At 48.6% G+C, this 21,941-nt stretch overlaps 4 protein-coding genes across 4 annotated transcripts in view; 1 reads left to right on the forward strand and 3 right to left on the reverse strand.

The window, feature by feature from the left end:
• Positions 1 to 21,941, reverse strand: part of SHPK (sedoheptulokinase) — a 938,822-nt gene that overhangs the window by 30,633 nt on the left and 886,248 nt on the right. The gene's annotated exons all lie outside the window — the stretch shown is intronic.
• Positions 221 to 8,804, reverse strand: P2RX5 (purinergic receptor P2X 5). The gene is made up of 10 exons (XM_042442376.1): positions 8,495 to 8,804; positions 5,467 to 5,617; positions 3,137 to 3,208; positions 2,755 to 2,830; positions 2,343 to 2,439; positions 2,073 to 2,153; positions 1,607 to 1,745; positions 1,055 to 1,191; positions 570 to 663; positions 221 to 478 (listed from the first exon to the last, which is right to left on the reverse strand). Exons 1-10 carry the CDS (start codon positions 8,629 to 8,631, stop codon positions 386 to 388), a joined length of 1,077 nt encoding a protein of 358 aa, XP_042298310.1. The 5' UTR covers positions 8,632 to 8,804; the 3' UTR covers positions 221 to 385.
• ITGAE (integrin subunit alpha E) overlaps positions 12,169 to 21,941 on the reverse strand; it is a 35,602-nt gene continuing 25,829 nt past the window's right edge. Inside the window, exons 16-20 of the mRNA XM_042442597.1 lie at positions 15,633 to 15,710; positions 14,412 to 14,513; positions 13,896 to 13,991; positions 13,408 to 13,518; positions 12,169 to 12,739 (exon numbers count right to left, since the gene is read on the reverse strand). Of these exons, the coding sequence (XP_042298531.1) occupies positions 12,647 to 12,739; positions 13,408 to 13,518; positions 13,896 to 13,991; positions 14,412 to 14,513; positions 15,633 to 15,710 (480 nt within the window). The 3' untranslated portion in view covers positions 12,169 to 12,646. The remainder of the gene's footprint in view (positions 12,740 to 13,407; positions 13,519 to 13,895; positions 13,992 to 14,411; positions 14,514 to 15,632; positions 15,711 to 21,941) is intronic.
• On the forward strand, positions 16,870 to 21,179 carry HASPIN (histone H3 associated protein kinase). The gene has a single exon (XM_042442352.1). It carries the CDS (start codon positions 17,250 to 17,252, stop codon positions 20,352 to 20,354), a length of 3,105 nt encoding a protein of 1,034 aa, XP_042298286.1. The 5' UTR covers positions 16,870 to 17,249; the 3' UTR covers positions 20,355 to 21,179.

The following is a 21,941-nucleotide window of genomic DNA, read 5'->3' on the forward strand; positions in this document are numbered from 1 at the left end:
CTTTAAGTAGGCTCCATCCTATAGGAATCTTTAAGTAGGCTCCATCCTATAGGCATCTATAGGCTCCATCCTATAGGAATCTTGAGATTTGTAATTTTACGAGGTCTTTAGCTTTCTTTGCCAAAGAGTGCTGGTGCCTCCCGAAACGACAAATTCCAGGATTCTGCCAGATGCAGCCATGGCAGTTAAAGCAGTGTCAAACTGCATTAATCTTACAGTGCGGATGAAGCTTTTGCCTCACTGGGGAAGCATGCCATCAACTCAGAATTGGGAAGAACCGATACAAAAGCTGAGAAACCACCAAAAATATGGAGTTAGGCGATTCTAGGAGGGCCAAATGTGGCCACTGGGCCTCTGTGTGCTCAGCCCTGGTTTAAAGGATGTATTATAGGACAATGCAAAACTGCCTTACCGCCCCCATCAAGGCAAGGCCTGATCCCACGTTGATTATCGTCGGGATGATGTTAAATTTCCCCGCCTGAAAGAACAACGCGTTTTTAAAAGGGTCTCATCTGAACCTCGCATCTAGCATTCCCAACTATAAAATGGAGTCCGTTTTAGGGACTCACCTTCCCATTGACCATGACGTCAAAGCGGATCCCGTAGGCTTTGATCAGCGTGCGGAAATCAACTCCATCCGAGTCCCGATAATACTTGGCAAACCTGAAAACCGGAAAGCGTTGCATGGACAAGGTTACTCTTTCCTACCAAATACTGACCCGTCTGAGTCAAGACAGCATCCCTAGTAATGGTTCCATCCTTGGCTAAATTCAGTGCTAAGTCCCAAAGTGGTGTCGTTTTGGCTGCATCTACACTGCAGACATTTTGATACCGCTTTAACTGCTTTGGCTCCATGATATGGAGTCCTGGGTTTTATAAGGTGTTTTGCCTTCTCTGCCAAAGAGCGCTGATGCCTCGCAAGACAACAATCCTCAGGAGCCATGGCAGTGGACGCGGTATCCAACTGTGTTACATCTACAGTGTAGATGCATCCCCGTTTACACCCCAAAATTGCCTTTTAGGATGGCCGTTGCTTCCCTCCCACCTGCCTTACCTAAAGTTGTATCCAGACGAGATGGATTTCGTCGCAAACCTGTTATCCAGGCGGCTAAAAGAATAGTGCGGGTTGCATTCGGAGGGCGCTTTATCGAGGTCGCAGTTCCACTCGATCTGGATTCCGATTACACCGCCCTGAAGGAAAGAGAGACGAGGCGAGAGTTAGCGGGTGCTTTTCAGTTTTAGGATTTAACAAAACAGCTTTGTGTGATTCCCCAACCCTCTGTGTCCATCTCCAGGAGGATAATTTAAAGGTTCCTTATCCCGTCTCCCTAAATAAGTGAGAAGGAAGAAGCATCTCCTCACTTCACCTTCATCTGGGAACATGTGCTCCAGCTAAAATGTCTCTCTCCATTTCCAAACGTACATTTTGTGTCTGCGCATGTTGGAACAACAAGCTGTAAGGGGATGTGGTTGGCACCAAATGTGCAACGTAACATCGCCGGGGTCCATTCCAAGGTTTTGGACGGCCTGGAAACCTTAGGGCCTGGGGCGATTCTGAATGGGCAACCCTATGAACCTGGGCATGATAAACCGGGCACTTCCATACCTCCGACGCCATTTCCTGAAAGTTGCTCCCAGCCCACTGAACCAGGGTTCCCAGAGGGAAAATGGGGCAGTAGGGATGTTCGGGTCCGTAGCGGCAGCTTTTCAGGTAGTTGTCGTCTTTGGTGTCGAGGACGTTGGTCCTGTGTTGGGAAAATGTCAGGAAACCAAAAGTTCACAAAGAGGCAGAGGGATCCCAGGACACACAAAAAGCTCTCCGTCTGGCGTTCCTGACCCTTATGCCCTTCAGAAGCAGTGGACTCCAAATCCCATTGCCCCTAGCCATGGGTATCCCAGTCCAGTGCACCTGGAAGGTGCTAAGTGAGCTTTACTCTTGGGTATGTGTCCTTTCCCCACATCGATATATGAACTGTTCCGAAAACCTTTCCAAGCAAAGGAGGGATTACAAATGCTACCAACTAGTCATTTCTCTGCGTGAAGCAAGACAACGCAAGGGCAGCCATACTTACTTGGAGAATTTAAACCGTGGGAAGCGAATCGAGTTCTTGATGTAAACAGTGAAATTCTCGGCATGGGCCAGAAGAGGTTTCCTAAAGGAAAAATGTCAGTTGTTGTTGCTGTTGTTGTGTCACTTTAAACCGTCCAAAGTGGGTCTCCATGGCCAAGCAGGGTTTCGAACTAAAAAAGCCCTCAAGCGTGGCTTCTACGAACCGTGGTCTGTGTGACAACTTTGGAGAGATGTGTTTTATGTTAAGGTTATGCAAGAATGTGGGACCTACTTGGGTTTGCCTTTCTTCTCCACAGGGCACCAGGCTAATATTTCGCATGTCCCGCTCCGGCCGATGCCATCTTTCAAACAGCGCCCCGTCTTCACCCCTAAAATGCAAAGAGGATGGAGAAAAGGTTACCTGTCGCAAGGGTTTGCAGATATCCTGGAAGAGTAGGGAAAATATAGAGTTGTTTTTACCGCACCCTTTAATGTTTCAGAGTTGGAACTTGTGAGTTCAAGTCACCTGCCAATGTATGGTGACCCCCATGAGTTTTGTTGGGCTTCCTTAGGTAAGGCGGGTATCAAATGGGAGGCCGGGAATCGCAACCACTTCCAGCTTAGTGCGTCTGTTTTCCAGCAAACTCTTCCCTGCCACAATTTGTTCTAACACAGGGACCGGGCTTTTCAAGAAGGCAGCTTACCATTGCCGGCGACTACGGCTTCCCCGCGCGGGCAATCGCTGTTGTGGTAACACAGGGCATCTGGAATGCCAATGCTCTGTCAGGGGATGGAAAATACATAGTCAGTCAGAGTGAAAAATGGAGAGAGTTCTTGCCAGGAGCTCAGAAATGTGGCTTGGCTCAATGGCTATGGCAAACTGGGATTTGGAGTTCTGTGAGACAGCCAGCCTTCCCTGCCCAAGAGCTCTGGGGTCACAGCAAACTACAAATCCTGGAATCCCACAGCATGGAATCATGGCAGTTAAAGTGGTGCCAAACGGCATTAATTCTGCAATGTATAGACAGCCTTGCCCTATACCTCCCCAGGTAAGTGCACACCGTATCCGTTTCCCTCCATCTTTACCTCCGCGCAGGTGTCTTGCCGCTGGTTCAGCGTGACGATCAGGTTGGTCATGATGAAGAAGACGCTTTCGCCCTAAGGGAAGGGGCCAGAAGGAACCAAAAGAAACATAGTGCATACGTATCCGTGATCTTCCATCGCAGGCTGCAATGTGTAACTCTAAGCTGGCAGATTTACATTGCTGGCACAATAAACAACCATGTTAGAGAACTGTGACAATATGCAGCAGAACAAAATGGGCAATGGGGACTCTCACCACACCAAACCAAGCCACAAGGGAGATGGCAAAACAGCATACAATAGATCAGTAATAGTAATACTATACTGTATTAATATTTTGTTGTTGTTGTTGCATGTCTTCAAGTCATTTCTGTCTTACCGTGACCCTAAAGCCACCCTATCATGGGGTTTTCTTGGGCAAGATTTGTTCCAAGGAAGCTTTCCATGGCCTTCCCCTGAAGCTGAGAGAGTGTGACTTGCCCAGGTTCACCCAGTGGGTTTCCTGGCCAAGCGGGGAACCAACCCCTATCCTCCAGAGTCTCAGTCCAACACTCAAACTGCTACACTACACTGGCTCTTAACTAGTCCAGTTATTTTTCTGTATCCAACTATGTGGCAGAGATTTGTCCGCATCTGGCGCAAAACCTCTGGTGAGAAGCTGAGCTGAGGGTTTGCCCCTTTCTTGGTCTTTCTTGGCTCTTGCCACCCCACAGGGCACTGGGAAAAGGGGCACTTTTCCTAGCCGGACGCAGAGTGCCCATTTCTTCCGTCTTGTCGTTACGAAGTGCCATGCTGTTGTGCGTTGTAATTGTTGCATAACCAGCCCTGGTTTCGCAGTGGGGTCCCCGTGGTGCAGTTACAACAACACTCCCTTTCCTTATGCAAGGCTGCAATTCTGAATTGTGCCGTCCTAAGTCGGTTTTATGGTCATTTTCAAAGCTCCCAAGGGGATGCTAGAAAGAGGGACGGAGGGAGTTGTGGGGACTCTTTGCTCCCATCCTGATAAATAAAAGATGATCTCTCAGCAGCGAATCCGACCGGCCAAAGAACCAGCAGGAAAACTAACTGCAGCGGAAACCAATAACCAGTTTTAATGGTGTAGTGTTGAGATTTTTTAACCCTGCGGATCATAGTCCTCCTTGAGTTTCTTTGAGGAAGGCTGGAATATAAACGAAAGGAAACACAGGAAAAGCCCTCTTCCTCTTGCAGTGTTTCTCTCCAGGAGCAAGTCTTTTGTTAGGCAAGAGACAAGTGAGATTCGTTGGCCTAACCACAGACCTACCCTTGGAAAGCAAAACTGCTGCAACGTGTTGGTACCCTCCGACACAACAGCTTGCATTTCATGCTCCCCTTCAGGAATTTCTATGGCAACCATCACCCTGAGCATCTGCACTTCCAAATTTAGCCCTGGGCCATTGGGAATGCGTGCTATCATCTGCCATCCTCCAACGCTCCAGTTCTTTGCAGTGAAATGGTATATTCTGAAGGAAGAGTGCTAAGCTCCAGTACAGAGCTCAAAATACAAGAAGCTGCCTTGATCCGTATCAGGGCAGGACCAATTTCCTCCTGGAGAGGGTCTTTTGTAAAGCCAACGGCGCTTAGTTTGCCCATTTGGGTCCAAGCCATCGCCAAACGCTTTGCATTGCCACCACTTTGTGTCTGCAGCTCTAAACTCAGAGGAAAAGTCCGATGCTGTCCTTATTGCACCAGGAGCAGGTGTTTGTGAAGCTAGTGACTCTTAGTGGCCCAGTCAGGACCAAGCCATTTCCAAATACTTTGCATTGCAAAAGCTGAGAACAATATATTGTGGCCAGGAAAAAACTCAGTCCCCAAACCACATACTACAAAGACTACAGCTCAGAGGGAACAGAGAAAAAAGGTGCCGGCGGATGATGATGCCACCATCCCATCGCATCCAAATCTCCCAGTGCTTTGATTCTATTAGCCCTGGCTGCAGTACAACATGGCTTTTGAGAACCTTCTCTCCGCATGACCTGTACTAATGGCACATCATGAACATTTGCTGACACGGAGAATCGCGACGGCAGAGGTTATTATCCCCCTGTTTATTTCCCATGTGGCCTTCCTTGCTTCAGTCCACAAGCTCTTTCTTTAAAAGGACTTTTTAAGTCTCCGGTTCGTTGCTGCCGTTTTAAAAACATCCTTGTGGCACAGCCTCGGCGCGCATGCTGCTTCTTATCGCTGTCCCACTGGTTGCTTGGCATGGGCATGGTCCACCGTAGAGTGGATGAGACCCATGGCAGATGCATTCCCCTTGAAACAGATGTGCAGAAATACCTTTCCTGCTAAACATAAACGAATAGGGTTGGTACCTGCGGGGGAATGACGTAGTCCGCGACATCCCACAGCCTCTCGCCCAGCTCCGAGGTGTTGGTGAAAGCCACTCCTTTGACCTTGGTGATGACGGAGCTCTGGATGGAGGTGTCCACATCTTGGTACCCTTTCTTGACCACAAAGACCCACCTGGGAAAGGATGGACAGAGGTGAGCGCACTGGACAGGGAGAGGAGCAACACATTCCTAAAGGGAAGCTTAAAATTTAGTTTGAATTAAAGTGTGTATATTCTGCCCTATAGAGCCAGTGTTGTCTAATGACTGAGCATTGGATTATGGCTTTGGAGACAAGGGTTCGAACCCCTACTTGGTCTTGGAAAGGACCTTGGGCAAGTCACACTGTCTTGGCTTCAGAGGAAGACCATTGCAAAACCCCTCTGAAGAAACCTTTCCAGGTGATAGGGTTGCCGCAAGTTGGAAACTACTTGAAGGCACACATCACCAATTCTGCCCTGTGTCCAAGGATCACTATGCGAGGTACAAGTAACCCGGTTTAAACCATTTTAACTCATTGGAAACACCAAATAGACTGGGGGTGTATCTACGCTGTAGAAATAATAACTTTAACTGCCATAATAATAATGATAATTATTATTATTATGGCGGTTAAAGTTATTATTTCAACAGTGTAGATACATCCCCAGTCTATTATTTCTAGGCCACCTCTTCCTACGGATCGAGGCGGGTTACAATACAGGATTAAAAAGACATAATGCATGGCTCCATCCTACAGAATCCTGGGATTTGTAATCTGTTGCGGCAAAAGAGCTCTCCGACAGAGAAGACGAAACATCTCACAAAACTATGAACCCCTGAATCCCACATCAATGAGCCATGGCTGTTAAAGTGGTGCCAAACTGCATTAATTCCGCAGTGTAGATGCAGCCTCAGTATCTGTTCTTCCCGACGCACCTGTGACGTGTCTCTCTCTCTTCCCTGTTTGAAATTCCAGACATACCTGGCTGCGCACCTGACCGGCCGAAACGGAGCAAGGGAATTAATGCGTTGGGTAATTAAAGTCTTTTGCTTCCGGCTCGGTCTGAAAAGTGCGGCCCTCAGTAAAAAGATGTGGCCTCTGGAATATGGCCACGGTGCCATCTTCCTCCTCTCTGAGAGCAACAGGCAGACAAATCCGCTCCAGCGCTTAGTCTGAATTTTAAAGGAACTCGCGGAGGCCCCCAAAGTTTGCTTTCACAGAATAGAAAACCCTTTACTTCATTCCCGTCAATGCATATGTATTGAAAGCGTTTAAAACTATAGGAACACAGGTCGAGCCTCTCTTATCCTGATTCCGCAATCCTATATATTCCAAACATCACTCCCTTGGTGAGAAAGCCTCACATCCTTCCAATAACTAAGTAAACTATAATTTCTAATTGATTTGATTTTGCACAAGCTCATTTTTTAATCCCGCAGGATGCAAATTTAGGTTGTGTTCTGCGTGATGTTATTTGCAGCGCATGGTCTGGTTTGCGATGATCGCAAGGAACAAAAGAAGGAGAGGATGGAGGCAGCCTTGTCCTGTAAATACAAACCAATCTCCCCTCTTTTTTAGACTCCAAGACCCAGAATCCCCAGCCGACATATGCGCACCCTTGTCACCATCTTCCAATCACATCCCATTTTATTTCCACGTCCTTTTGAAAATGTCCTACATCACACATGTCTAGGATGGGTTTAACCTCAGATCTCACAACTCTGGGTTCATAAAATATCAATGTTCCTTCTTAAAATGTGGTGCTGGATAAAGAACAGATGACAGTGCCCCAGAGCATGTGCAGAGTACATTTCCCTTGCCCCATCGTTCCTATCCCAAAGATAACTTCAGGCCTCATGTCTTTTCTCCTAGGAATCCTATATAATTCCAATATAATCCTATTTGCTATTGGGGAAAATATATTACAGCGCTCCAAGTGCTGTCATACTACACTTTGTAGTCCCCCAAATCACATGGCACATGGTAGACTGCATCTCAACATAGATGCTCTGCTTAGCTGCTATGGCTTATCACTTAATTTAGATGCACACAGAAAGAAACCTTTTCCTCTAGGATTGAGCACATCAACAGCTATCAGTCATGACAGGTAAAAATGAGTTACTGAGCTTCCAGCACCGGGGGCAATTTACCTGTCCCTGCCATTTGAGCATTTTCTTCAAGTCGGCTGCGCACATTCCCAAAGCAGATAGGGAGCGTAATTTTAACCGCGCATGACAGATGCCCACTGGGCAAGACAGGCCGAAGGGTGCTTTTTAATGAACTTGTGTCACTTCCTTTTTAAATAATACTTCATGGTCCACCATCACCTTCCGAGAGTCCCCTGCTGGGTGCAATGCGACAGAGCATCACACCAGGCAAACTCTGGATCGAAATGTTGTCTGAGCACAAATTGTCCTGGAACCACAGGATAAAAGAGGGGAAATACCCTAAGCTTAGATCCAGCAAGCCAGAGCGACGAGAGGTGTTGGCACACTTGGGCATGTGCAATGTGCAACTGCAATGGCACCCACTTTGTGTACCCTCTTCTCCTCGGCACGATAGCCCATTGGCAACCAGCAAACAACAGGCACGTGGCAAAACCCGATTACCCATGGCATTTAAAAAAGCACCATCCCTGAATGATAAGGACCTGGTCACATGAACCTGAGCATCCTAAGAGCATCACCTGAACATCACCACACCCCTGGGAATCCCAGAAACAAGATATTAAAAGCACAGCATCTGGCCCCCTTTTCCTTTTTGCAGGCAAGGGATGCCAGTCTTGATTCCCTGGCATCTCCAGTTAAAAGGATCCGGCGGATAAAAAGACCCTAAAGAGATGCATACAACACATTGCCCTAGATGGGCACATCACCCACTTCTCACTAGTCAATCGCTCCAACCTTGACTCACTTATCAGGTTTAGCTCAAGGCGGAAACATCATTCAAACTGCCAACCTGGTGGGAGAAGGATGCTCTCCCACGGCATCTCTGCCTGGCATTCCTAGGTGAAGGATGCTCGTGTCTTACCCCACAATGTAGGCCATGATGGAGAGCTGGACCACCCGGTAGAGGATGCCCACTTTCTTGTTTTTGGCGATGACATACTTCTCCGTTTTGTAATCGAACAGCGAGACGCAGAGGGCTTTCCAGGCGATCTGCCCCATCCTTCTGGCTGGCTCAGCATCAGCTGCGCATCTGAAGGAAGAAGGAGGAGAGAAAGAGGGACATTAAAATTTCAGAAATTGAATGACACTGCCATCCCGGCAGGAGAAATAAGCCTCTCGCGTGCTCAGCATGAAAATCTGTCTCTCGTCGCACCACGTTGCTCCATCGTTTCCCTCCCACCCGCCACCTTTCTGCTTTGCCACTTTCAGGCAAGGCTCCCGGTGCACTCAGAAAACCACTGCGGCGCACACAGCCGAGGAAACACACCAAGCTAGTTCAGGCATGTGGAAGAACCACCTTCCTCAGCAGCATGTGCATGCGCCGGTCTCTGAGTCAGAGAGCTTTTAACCCTCTAAAGTTGCAATCCTATGCAGTGTTGACAATAGCCTGGGAAGACATGCGTTACACCTCCCGACCCAAAATACATTACCCAAGATGGCAAAAGAAAGATACTTCCTTCCTTCATTGATTCGTTGGGTTTAGGTATGATTGATGAGACTATGAGACTATGATTGATGACCGTAGTCTGGAGTCCAGGGTTCGGTTATGAAGCCCACTACGGCAAGTCAAATGCTCTCAACCCCAAGGGAAGGTAATGGCAAACCTTCTCCGAACAAAGAAAAAACCCATGATGGAAAGGTTCATTTTTTGGTGCGCCACAAAACCACAAATCCCAGGGTTCTGTAGGACGGAGCTTTGGCAGTTAAAGTGGTGCCAAACTGCATTATTTCTGCAGTGCGGATGCAGCCTGGGAGGAGGAATTGAGTTGTAACCCAGAAAAGAACTACTGTAGTAATCTCCCCATCTGAGATATAAATCAACCAAGAATACTCACCGGTTCCATCCTTCGGCTCATAAATCATAACCAGGGATAGCAACTGGAAATAGAAACATCCAGATTGATGCTTCCGCTGGGTCAGCAACCCTCTGGCTCTAGACACTCCATTATTTCTCCCAAATCAATCCGTCAAGAGCATGCTGCTGAAAAATGCGCTGCGCCACCAGGATGTGAAAGCACCGCTGGGAAAAGAAAAGACAAGACCCGTTTTTAGTGTGATGAGGTTGTTATCTCCCCTTGGACTTACTGCAAACATAAATCACAAAGCCATAAGGACAAAGTCAGGTGAAACGAGGAACATGCTTTTATCTTGGTGCTGCACTTTCTCCACTACAAAGCCCACTGGCCATGCTGGGCAGGGGAACATGGGCACTGTGGTATAAAAAAGGGGCCAATTCAAAGCCCTGGACCAGCATCACATTTTCTCAGGTGCAGGATTCTGAGATTTATAGTACTAAAAAAGCCATTTCTCCTAGTCCCGCTACTCCAAAAATGTTATTTCTTAGCCCCGTACACTCAAAATCCATTTTCTTTCACGATTATTGCTTATCCATTTCCCATTTCCCACCCAATGGCTCTGTTCTTGGTGGCTTTTTATGTCTCCAATCTCCCAGACGGCGGGCATTTATCTATTGTGCAGCTTTAGTTTCTTTCTTGGCAGCCATGCCAGGAACTGAATCAATCCTTCTTTGATGACCAGTGGCAAACTTGCTTTGCTAAACATTGATTAGTTCTTTTTCCCACCCACTGGCCCTGCTTTTACTTAACAACACCCATCAGTCACAAACAGACCGACATTAAAAAGAAATGCGCACGAAAGAAGTTGGGTAAAGAGTTGCACTTACGGCTGGGAGGCAGAGGAAGGGTTTGTGAGGTCACAGGTATTATCCAGTGGGTGCTTTCCACAGGTTCAAGGAGGATGTTGCACATCTCTCTTCGGCCAACAACTATGGCTAGCCTTGCAAGGAGGTAAACTGATATTCTGTTAAAGTTGATATATCCAATGGTGCATAGTGGTTTGAGTGTTGGAGACCAGGGTTTGATGTTCAGCTGGGCCATGAAACCCATTGGGTGACCTTACGCAAGTCACACACTCTCAGCCTTAGAGGAAGGCAATGGCAAACCTCCTCTGAACAAATCTGGCTGTGAAAAAACCCATTAAAGGGTCGCTTTAAGAAGGCGCACAACAACAAAGCAGATGGAAGCATGGAGTAGTGGTTTGAGCACTGGACTACAACTCTGGAGACCAAGGTTTGATTCACCATTCAACCACGGAAACCCCATTAGATGAATCGCACACTCTCAGCTCCCCCCAAAACATTATAGGCTCACATTAGTGTCGCCATAGGGTTTGATTCCCTGCCTGGCCATGGAAACCCCACTGGGTGACCCTTGGGCAAGTCACACACTCTCAGCCCAAGCAAACCCTGTGACAGGTCCGCCTTAGAGTCGCCATAAGTCAGAAATGACTTGAAGGCACACAACAACAACATAAATGTGGAAACAAGCATACATGATATGTACATAGCTGCAGATCAATGCATCTACGGTTTACTGATTTGAAATGCTGACTAGAGAAACTGTGGCCATGGTGAGAGCTGTGGTCCAAAAGAATTAATGCTCCCAAACGGTGCGAACAGAGCCAGCGATGCTGAGCACGAACCAGCCGCCAGCCTTGCGAGACCTCATCCATTCAGAAGCGCCGTCCTTTGTAAAGGATAAATCTCCTTCGCCAGCCACTTAAAAGGATTAAATGGAGTGCGGCGGAGCGCAATGGATTAACATGCCAACCGAGAGCCTTCTTTGGGACCTTACTAACCTCCACCTGGCCTGCCTCCCAGTTTCTCGGAGGCATTTCTTTGCAAATAACCTTCTTTGAGAGGGCAAAGGGCCAAAGGACGGCAGTTTTATGCCAGCCTTTGCCAAGGATGATCTAACTGCAGATCTATGTTCTCCTGCCTGGCTTTGGCTGCGTTTCCTCCAACCTGAAATCAATCCAAACACAAAATGCTCCAGAGTTTAGGACGCAACTGGCAATTAAAAGCCCCTTTTAAATGTTTTCGTGGCGCTTAATGTGCCCTTCAAACTCAGAAACACATGCTATTGGATCCTTTGACCTGCGTATCCCAAAGTCTGAACCTGGGAACCTGAGACCTATGGCTCTGCTGCCATGATAACAAAATAAGATGGAGATTATACATAGCATTTGTAGCTACATTAAACATTATGTGCGGCCAAGGGAAATGACCCCCAGAAGTGTGGCAGGGGCTCGCCACATCATCCTGAAGTGCCCCATTCTCTCACATTACAGATCTCCATCTCTTGGAGCGGCTTCCTCGAGTTTAAAATGGATTATAGGGGCATTTACGATTGTAGCAATAATATAAGGACCTTCAGAAGGACATAGGCTTCTTCCAGAATTGGCCTAGAAACTGACAGCAGACAAATTTGGGAATCCTGGCAGCTTTCTCATCCTAGAATAGCAATTCCACCCCCTTAAAAAAGCCATATTTTTTGGTAGAGGTTTGACGTCTCTTGTGGGAACCTTTGCCAATTTGAGCATTGTGGATGCTGGCCTTGTTGTCACTAGTAGACCTGCGTTGGCCAGTGACAAAACAGGTTTTCAAGCTGGCGCGTCAAGTGACTAAAGAGATCTAATTTTGGAGACCTCATTTGGATGCTTGGCTTGGGGAAGCATGACAAGCGCTGCGTTGTGCGAACAATGTGTCCAAGAGGCGCTGGGTCCTCCGGCCAAATAAGACAGAGAAGTTCTCATTTCGAGCATTTAATTCTGCACAGGCCTGTCTTGGGCACAGTTGTCTGAAACCAGCTTTGTTTATGGCTCTACAAATCAGAAAATAGACCCTAATCACCTTTTACAGTCTCAATTTAATCTCAGTTTGCAGTCTTGGTTTAATCTTGGTTTACAACCCTGTCTCAGATTACAATTCTGGCTTTATCTCAGTCTTGGATCGCTCTCAGTTTACAATCTCAGTTTACAGTCCCGACTTAATCTCGGTTTGCGAATGTCGTTTAATCTCAGTTTACAATCTCTGTTCATCTCTATTTATAGTCTCGTCTTAATCTCATTTTTTATTTCTAAACAAATCAATTTTAAAAAGAAAGAAATCGGGGTGGACCCTCATGTGTCCGATTTCGTCTCGTACGATTGACCGTCATTCCACTTCCGAATCACTCTCCGCTTCGCATCTCTCTGGAACCTCACCGTGTTTCCTCATGTTTTGGTAATTCCTCTTGAAAAAGCCACACTGCAAAACAAACCAATTGCAAATAAAACCGAGTCTTGTTGTATTTTCAAAGGAACAGCAATCGTTTATTTATCTATCCATTTTAAGAGCGAAATAATTTTATGGGAGGGATGTGTTTGCGTAAGAACTTGGATACTTTCAGTGCTAGCGATGGGTTCCAATTTGAATGCTTTCACATCCCAGAGGACCATATGTGTGGCAATATATGCATTTCTTTCTCCAGTTCCTTCAAAATAAAGCAACTGAGATGTACATAGGACCCTGCCCTGAGTTCCTGGTGAAGTCTGGACCTGATAGTCCCATTAATATGGAGTTTATTTCACAACTTCATAACCCATCATGGAGGTAGCAACACCTGAAAACATTGGCATGCTAAGTGACTACTCCACCGCTGAATAATGGAACTTTGTTGTTACAAAGAGCTGCAAAAAGTAATCTCTTTTGGACTACACTTCCCAGAGTTCTCCACCAATTCTGGGAGTTGTGGTCCTAAAAAATCCCCTCCAGGCTCTGGCCGTCTCTCCGAACCGAGACTCACAAAGCAAGGTTTTGAAACCAAAGACTTTGGCAGGGCTTTAAGTGACTGTTTTCTACAATGCTGTCGCCTGACTGTCCAAAACATTATGCGCATGAGAATGTGAATGGGAGGCTGGATATGGAATACTGACCTTACAGAGAGCGACAGTGATGAGAAGCAAAAGGATAAAGCCGCCAACCGAGCTTCCGACAACGACAGGGAAGAAGTCGAAGGCATCCTCCTTCAGGAGGATAACTTGAATCTATCAGACAGAGAAAACAGCAAGAGATGAATGGGAATATTCCCCCTGAAACCCTTCACCCAGCGATGCAGATCCCATCATCTCCAGCCAGCACTGTCCAATGGAATCATGATGGGATCTGTTGTCCAAAATGTTTAAAGAATGCCAGGTTGGGTTCCCCTTCAGCTGCAGAAAGCAAGGCCCAAGGTGAGGATGATGGGACTTATGGAAAGCCATAGGCTTTAAGAAAGCACTCCCTGCATCTTGTCCACGATCTGTGACCTCAGTACCTTCCTCTAATGGAACAATCTCACTATAAAAGTTTGCATCTCTAAGCGTTGTTCCTCCATTTCTGTGGCACACACATACCCCAGCTTCCACTTTGTACTTCCGCTTACCTCTGTTTTGTGGGTTTCGGCATTCAGGCCCACAAATAGGTTTCTGTCGAAAGAAAGTTCCCCTCGAATCACCAAGTCGGTCCTGGGTTTCAAGAACTAAAAGAGAGGCGAGGAGGAGAGAATCAACCCCCAGAACATCTCTCCCTGTTTGGAAAATGTCTAAACCAAAGTGGGAGACGACAGAAACAAAGCTCAGCAAGGTGAACTTTGCATCGCCCACGTTTAATATTCAGTTCGAGCCTTGTCTGGTCTATTTGGCCATCTTTTTAAACTCTATCAAAGATGAATCATGGCTCACAGGGTTGCCACATGCCCCTGATTTGAGAGGAGGAAAATGCCTCCTGAGATGCCACTATCCCATATTTTGGACTGTGAGCCCTCCATAAAGACAACAAACATGTAATTTATGAATGTGGGCAATGTGTTACTTTTGCAGGGAAATGAATGGCTAAGTGAACTGAAATCAATACTTTAATTTGGTATTCAGGCAGAACACAAACATAGTCATAGCTATACCTGTAAAGCATCTGCTAAAGGCATTTCCGTTGTCACCGTCACAGCCTCTCGTTCCAAAAGGACAACACAACTCACAAGTCGGTATTTGACTCCTTCCACAGTCTGAAGGGGAAAACAAGACAAGATTGTTATTCCAGATCGGAAGGCAGGACGCCACACAATGCGACAGCACTTTCAAATCCATGGTATTTATACCTCGCTCTTCCCAATGTTCCCAATGGTGAAGGGTCTGGAAACCGTACCTTATGAGGAAAGATTGGCTGGGTCTGTTTAGCCTGGAGAAGAGAAGGTTAAGGGGTGATATGATAGCCCTGTTTAAGTATTTGAGAGGTTATGAGAATAGAGCAAGCTTGTTTTCTGCTGCTCCAGAGGATAGGACACGATGGAGCAATGGATGCAAACTCCTGAGTCTGGAAACCATAAAGCCCCATGAGGAGAGACTTAGGGATCTGGGGATGTTTAGCCTGGAGAAGAGACGGTTAAGAGGTGATATGATAGCCCTGTTTAAATACTTGAAGGGATGTCATATTGAGGAGGGAGCAAGATTGATTTCTGCTGCTCCAGAGAATTGGACAGAGAGCAATGGAGGCAAACTAGAGGAAAAGAGATTCCACCTCAACTTTAGGAAGATCTTCCTCATAGTAAGAGCTGCTCGAAGGTGGAACATACTCCCCTGAAGTGTATTCTTCTTTAGAGATTTTTAAACAGAGGCTGGATGGCTGTCTGTTGAGGGTGCTTTGATTGAGAGTTCCTGCATGGCAGAATGGGTTTTGGACTGGATGACCCTCCTTGGGGTCTCTTCCAACTCTACGATCCTATGATTCTAAGAGAAGGTTAAGAGGTGATACATAGCCCTGTTTCAATATCTGAAGAGATGTCATACTGAAGATGGAGGAAGCTTGTTTTCTGATGCTCCAGGGAATAGGACACAGAGCAATGGATTATGGATGCAAACTACAGGAAAAGAGATTCCACCTCAACATTAGGAAGATCTTCCTGATAGTAAGAGCTGCTCAACAGTGGAAGATGATGGAGTCTCCTTCTTTGGAGGCCTTTAAACAAGAGGCTGGATGTCCATCTGTCGGTTGTGCTTTGATTGAGAGTTCCTGCATGGCAGAATTTGTGTAGCCAAGCGACGTCTTGAGAGCGGACCAAGCGTGCAAACCCTACCAATGAGGAAATGCATTATGTTCACACTTTTTTTGCGTCCTTATGGTTTACCTGAACATCTCCGTCGTGTCCCAAATCTGCCCAGGGTTCCTCGCTGAAACCATCCTCCGCTTTGCAGACGGTGGAATTCTGGCAGGAGAAGAGAAAATGTAACAATGCATTAAAGTGTAATAAAAGGTTAGAAATAAGATATTGCCTAATAGGACTTGCTCAGCATTATAATGCAGAATTGATGTCTTTTATACCGTGAGAGGAAGGCAAGAGCCTTAGTTTGATAGCTGTTCAGAAGATATCAAGGAACCATCAATCAATCTTTATTTCGGCCATTGACCAGTATAAAATAAAATAATGAAATTAGAATAAATAGACTAAATAAGTAAAATAATAAGAGTAAATGACCGGAATAAAGATATCGATTGGTTGTTATTTGAATATCCACACTGCAGAAATGATCCAGTTTGACTCCACTTTGTCATGGCAAAATGCTATGGAATCCTGGGATTTGTAGTTTGCTGGGGGACTCTCTGATACACAAAGCTAACTCTCTCGCAAAACTACAAATCCCAGGATTCCCTAGGGCAGTTAAAGCAGTGTCAGAACTGGTTTATTTGCGCAGTGTGTGGACAAGGCTTCACTTAAATGAGGGCTAAATTGCTCTCTGCTGCAGAATGAATGCAGTTTTACATTGGTATTGGCTATACTCCCATGCTATGGGAATTCTGGGATTTGTAGTTTGTTGGGGGAACAGCAGAGCTCTCTGACAGAGGTTGACTAGCTCAACAAACTACAACTCCCAGAATTCCAAATGCATGGCGCCTTGGGCACTTAAAGAGGTATGAAACGCTCTGATTGGCTCCTTTCACCAAATCTCGCGATAACCCTACAAATCTCGCGGGAGCCACCAGAGTGGCTATTTTAAGCCTCCCGTTGCATTTGGGGGCTTGTAGTTCAGTGAGGCCTAAGAGTTCCTTGGCTGAGTTCTAAACGCCCCTCCCTAAACGACAAGTCCCAGAATTCAATAGGAGGAAGGGGAGCAGTTAAAAGTGAATTAGCAACGTTTGAAAAGTAATAACCATCACAGTCTTTACAGAACTCAGGGGCTCCAAATCTCGCGAGAGGGCCCGAAAGGAGCCATTTCTCTGCGAGGCCTATTCCTCCAAATCTCGCGAGTGGAAACGAACGCCCCCCCCCCTCAGGAGCCTCTTTCTGAGAGGCCTACTCCTCCATTTCTCGCGAGAGGGAATGAATGGCATCTAAAGAACCCATCTGTGAGAGGCCTACTCCCCCAAATCTCGCGAGAGGAAACGAATGGTGTCTAAACAGCCTTTCTCTGAGAGGCCCACTCCTCCAAATCTCGCGAGAGGAAAACGAATGGCCTCTAAAGAGCACTTCTCTGAGAGGCCTACTCCTTCAAGTCTAGCGAGAGGAAAACGAACGGCCTCTAAAGAGCCTTTCTCTGAGAGGCCCACTCCGCCAAATCTCGCGAGAGGAGTCGAAAATTAGGGGCCGCCTTCCAACTCTCGCGAGAGTTGTGTTTGAAATGGCGGCGGGCGCGCTCCTCTGAGGCAGAGAGCGAGCGAGCGAGGGAGGCCGAAGGGCTGCTCCTCCTCCTTCCTTCGGCTTGGGGCCGGCCCCTTTCCCTCGAAGGCCGGCCTGGGCGCCATTCGCATGGAGCAGCTCCGTCCCCGGCTGCTGAAGACCTACTCTGGGCTGCGAGGAGGGAAGCCAGGCCCAGGAGGACGAGGGAGGCGCCCGGGGCTGAGGGTGCTCCCTGCCCCCGCCCCCTGGCTCTCCCCTCAGGTGGACCCCAAGCGCTTCTTCAGCTCCAGCTCCTCCGCAGCGGGGTCCTCCTTCGAAGACCCCGACTTCCTGCCCCGGAAGAGGAAGCCAGCGAAGCAGCCCCCGAAAAGGAAGCCCAGGAAGAGAAAGACCGGGGTCAAGGAGAACAAGCCCCCGCAGAACAACGGCAACGCCTCCGACAGCTGCGTCCCCCCCACGCCCCTGTGCAGGAACGTCACACAGCGCCGCCAACGCCGCCTGCTTGCGCCGGCCCCTCTGCTCTGCAGCACGCCAGGACCGACGCCGTTGACCCCCCTCAGGGACAAAGGAGGGGACCCCCTCGGAAAGAAAGGGGTCACCCCCGTCTCCGGCCTCCTCTTTGGCTCTGGTCACTGGGACTGCGAGGATGACCTCCTCCCGGAGCTAAGCTTGCTGAAGATGAACTGGGAGGATGAGCGCTCCGGACGGAAGGACTCTGAGCCTTGTTTGCGGGAGGATTCGCATCCGGAGCCTCCCTCGGCGCCATTCCGGAGTCGCTCTGTCACCTTGGACAAGGATTCGCACCCAGAGACTCCCTCAGCGCCGTTCCAGAGTCGCTCCGCCGCCTCAGACAAGAATTCGCATCCAGAGACTCCCTCAGCGCCGTTCCGGAGTCGCTCTGCTGCCTCAGACAAAGGTTTGCATCCAGAGACTCCCTCAGCGCCGTTCCGGAGTCGCTCCGCTGCCTCAGACAAAGGTTTGCATCCAGAGACTCCCTCAGCGTCGTTCCAGAGTCGCTCCGCTGCCTCAGACAAAGGTTTGCATCCAGAGACTCCCTCAGCACTGTTTCAGAGTCGCTCCACAGCCTCAGACAAGGATTCGCGACTGGAGGCTTCTTCGGTGCCATTTCAGAGTCGCTTCGCAGCCTCACCTGAGGATTTGCACCCAGAGACTCCCTTGGCGCTATTACGCAGTCACTCCGCCGCCTCAGACAAGGATTCGTGGCTGGAGGCTCACTTGGCGCCATTTCGGAGTCACTCCACCCCCTCAGACAAGGATTCGCATCCAGAGACTCCTGCAGCACCGTTTCGGAGTCGCTCTGCCGCCTCAAACAAGGGCAAAGCATCCTCAAAGCACCGGGAGGCATCCAGTCCGGTCCAAGGAGGCACCAACTCTGACCAAACGAGTGGCACATCCCCCTTGAAGGGCGTCCTCCAGCTCCAGGCCACGATCAACGATGACAAGCTTATCCTCTCTTTGCCCAGAGATTGCCACAAGCCTCACGCCAACAAGAGGCAGCGGGTCGGCGTCCCTCCGACGAAGGTGTCAGCCAGCGTAAATGGTTCTCTCTTGGAAGAGCATGACAGCATAGACCTAAAGGACCCGCACCTCCAGCCGGTCGTGCTCTTAGACAACCAAGTGGTCCCCAGCTGGCTGGCTAGTAAGTGTTCCAAAAAACAAGGGACAGGGCGCCGCACCCAGAAGACGGAAAGCACTCATTGCAGCTTCTCCACCATCTCTGGCATCAGGAGTAATAACCAGGTGGTCCCCGTTTGTGGCACCGGAGCGACTGGAAGGAAGGCATGCATCAGCGGTTCCAGTTCCAGCCGTTGGGGCCGACGGAGAAAACCTGAGGAGTCGAAGTACAAGAAGCACTTGGGGTGGAAGTACAAAGCGGAGACCTCCCTCTTTCGGAAAACCTTGAGGAACGAGGTGGACGACAACATGGCTTCCTCGTTTCTGTCTCCGGACTCCTCCTTATGGCGGAGGATCCGAGCCTCTTTCTCCCTCCATAAGAAAAAGAAGATCTTGTCGGAGTCCGAGAGCGCCAACAGCAGCGTTGGGACCAGCAGCTCCGTCAGTTCCCACACAGTCGGATCCCCCAAGACCCCTTTCACGCGGACATTGGGCTATTCCATCTGCCCCTCTTCCTCCATGGTGCTGCTGCTCTCCACGACGTCTTTCTCCACCTTGGAATCGACCCTGACGGATGCCGAAAAGGTGTACGGCGAATGCCACCAGAAGGGCCCCATCTCCTTCGGGGAATGCATCCCCCCGGAAAAGATGCGGAAGTGTGAGAAAATCGGAGAAGGGGTCTTCGGGGAGGTTTTCAGGACCGAAGGCGAGCAGGGACCTGTCGCTTTGAAAATCATCCCCATCGAAGGGAGCGAGAGAGTGAACGGAGAACCTCAGAAGACCTTCAGTGAGATTTTGCCCGAGATCATCATCTCCAAAGAGCTCAGCCTCTTGGCGGACGAGAAGGTAAACCAAACCTCGGGGTTCATCCAGCTGTATTCGGTCCACTGCGTCCAAGGGGCTTACCCCGAGCCCCTCCTGAACGCCTGGGACGAATACCACCGGCTGCGGACCTCCGAAAATGACCGGCCGGACTTCTTCGGGGACCAGCAGCTCTTCATGGTCTTGGAGTTCGAATACGGCGGCACGGACTTGGAGAACATGCGGAAGCGGCAGCTGAACTCCGCGGCCGCGGCGAAGAGCATCCTCCACCAAATCACCGCCTCGCTGGCCGTGGCCGAGGAGTCGCTGCGGTTCGAGCACCGCGACCTCCATTGGGGGAACATTTTGGTCAAGAGGACCGACGCCAAGGAGGCGAGCGTGAGGCTGAACGGGGAGACCTACGCCTTCCCCACGCACGGCATCCTGGTCAAAGTCATCGACTACACCTTCTCCAGGTTGGAGAGGGACGGCCTGACGGTGTACTGCGACCTCTCCACGGACGAGGAGGTCTTCCAAGGGAGAGGGGACTATCAGTTTGACATCTACCGGCGGATGAGGGAGGAGAACCTCAACAACTGGGCCGACTACTTTCCCCACAGCAATATCTTGTGGCTCCACTACTTAGTGGACAAACTTTTGAAAGAGGTCTCTTACAAGGCCAAGCCGACGACTGCCTCTTTGAAAGCCTTGCAGAAGCAACTGAAGCACTTCTCCAAAGAGGTCCTTGGCTTCGCTTCCGCCGTGGATCTGCTCAAAGGCAGCAGTTTTTTCCAGTGACTTCGGGTTGCGGACGGAGGACTTGAGGCGGTCTCGAAGTCCGTGGAAACGCGCAGCTTCCCCAATCCCCCCCACTTTTAAAACCCAGAGCAACTTTTACAATATAGCAGCACATGTTCTGTTTTATGGGTTTACCTTGTGTCTTATTTAACTTTCAGCCTCAATGTAAATTCCACTCCTTCCCCCAGAGGGAATATAATCAATAGGCAGAGACCGGTTGGGTAGTTACAAACGTGTAACCTACCGTTATGCATTCACAATTGCTATGTATCCACAATGCCTACGCAGCCCCTGTTTTAGGGGCTACCAAAGGACTGTGAAAGTCCCCTAAAGGAACCTCACTTACTGGTGAGCAACTACTATGATCAACAGGGATCTGTTCCCGTCTGAGAAACGGCAAACAGCTGCCTCTTAAGTCGACAGGAATGGATCCCTGGCTATCCAAGCAGTTGCTTCCCGTAACCTGGGGTCTGTGCCGGAATCATGCTGGGATACACTACCTAGGAATGTCATTGCGCTGGTACGCGGCACGCAATGGTCACATAGGAGTCCGGCAACCTGTCATTCAAATACATTTTCATTCAGAATTGTGGTTTTAACAAGTTTTAAGTAAAGCCACCCTTTTACAAAAACAAAAATCTCTTTTTTTTCCCCTCCTTCAAAACATTTTAAAGGGTTTGTTCTTTCAAATATTGCGGTTAGGTGGCTTTTTTAACATAGCAAAACCCAAGTGGTGTGACACGCCACCCTTGGCAGCTTTTAACTTTTGCAATGTTCAAGCAACCAGCTGTGTGTTTTTATATATTAGTAAAGATTTGTATGGTTCCCATTCTCTTAGCCTGTGTTTAAAAGTCATGCGAGTTAACAGGACTCAGCATTTCAAGGGGCAGTCAAAAATCTTGTTGCCTGTGTGTGCCTTCAAGGCGATTCTGGCTTAATAGTGACTCGCTCAGGGTTTTCTTAGGCCTGTTCCAGACTGCCAAAATAAAGCTGCTTTGGGTCTCTTTGGAGGTATGCTGTTTAAATGATGCATGCATCCTAAGGATCCGGAAGCTGCACCAAAGCTGGACTCTGGTGCTTAGGAATGGAGTGTGGCTTTGGCACGACCTCCAGACTCTTAGGACCCATGCGTCATTTAAATAGCATACCTCCAAAGAGACCCAAAGCAGCTTTATTTTGGCAGTGTGTAACAGGCAAGATGTATTTAGGTTTGCCTCTGCCTTCCTGTGAGTGTTTCATATCTGAGTGTGGATTTGAGCCCTGGTCCCCCAAAGACATGTTGGCTGTCCTTAGTCATACTAAGGATAGCAAATGCTAATCACCTGTTTATCCTAGAGGATAATACTTTGTGGCTTTACCCACTTGTAGGGCCAAGTAGTCATTTCAGTGTTGGAGTATGACCCTGGAGACTAGGGTTCAAATCCCTGCTCAGCCACTAGGTGATCTTGGGCAAGCCACACCATCTCAGCCTCAGAGGAAGGCATGGGCAAACCCCTCTGGACACAAATTTGTGAAGCTAACCCCATGCTAGCATCACAATGTGAAGGCACATCACAACAACAACAAACCCCGGGATTCCATAGGAGG

The sequence above is a fragment of the Sceloporus undulatus genome, chromosome 11, assembly GCF_019175285.1.
Source record: "Sceloporus undulatus isolate JIND9_A2432 ecotype Alabama chromosome 11, SceUnd_v1.1, whole genome shotgun sequence".
In the NCBI taxonomy this organism is placed as follows: Eukaryota; Metazoa; Chordata; class Lepidosauria; order Squamata; family Phrynosomatidae; genus Sceloporus; species Sceloporus undulatus.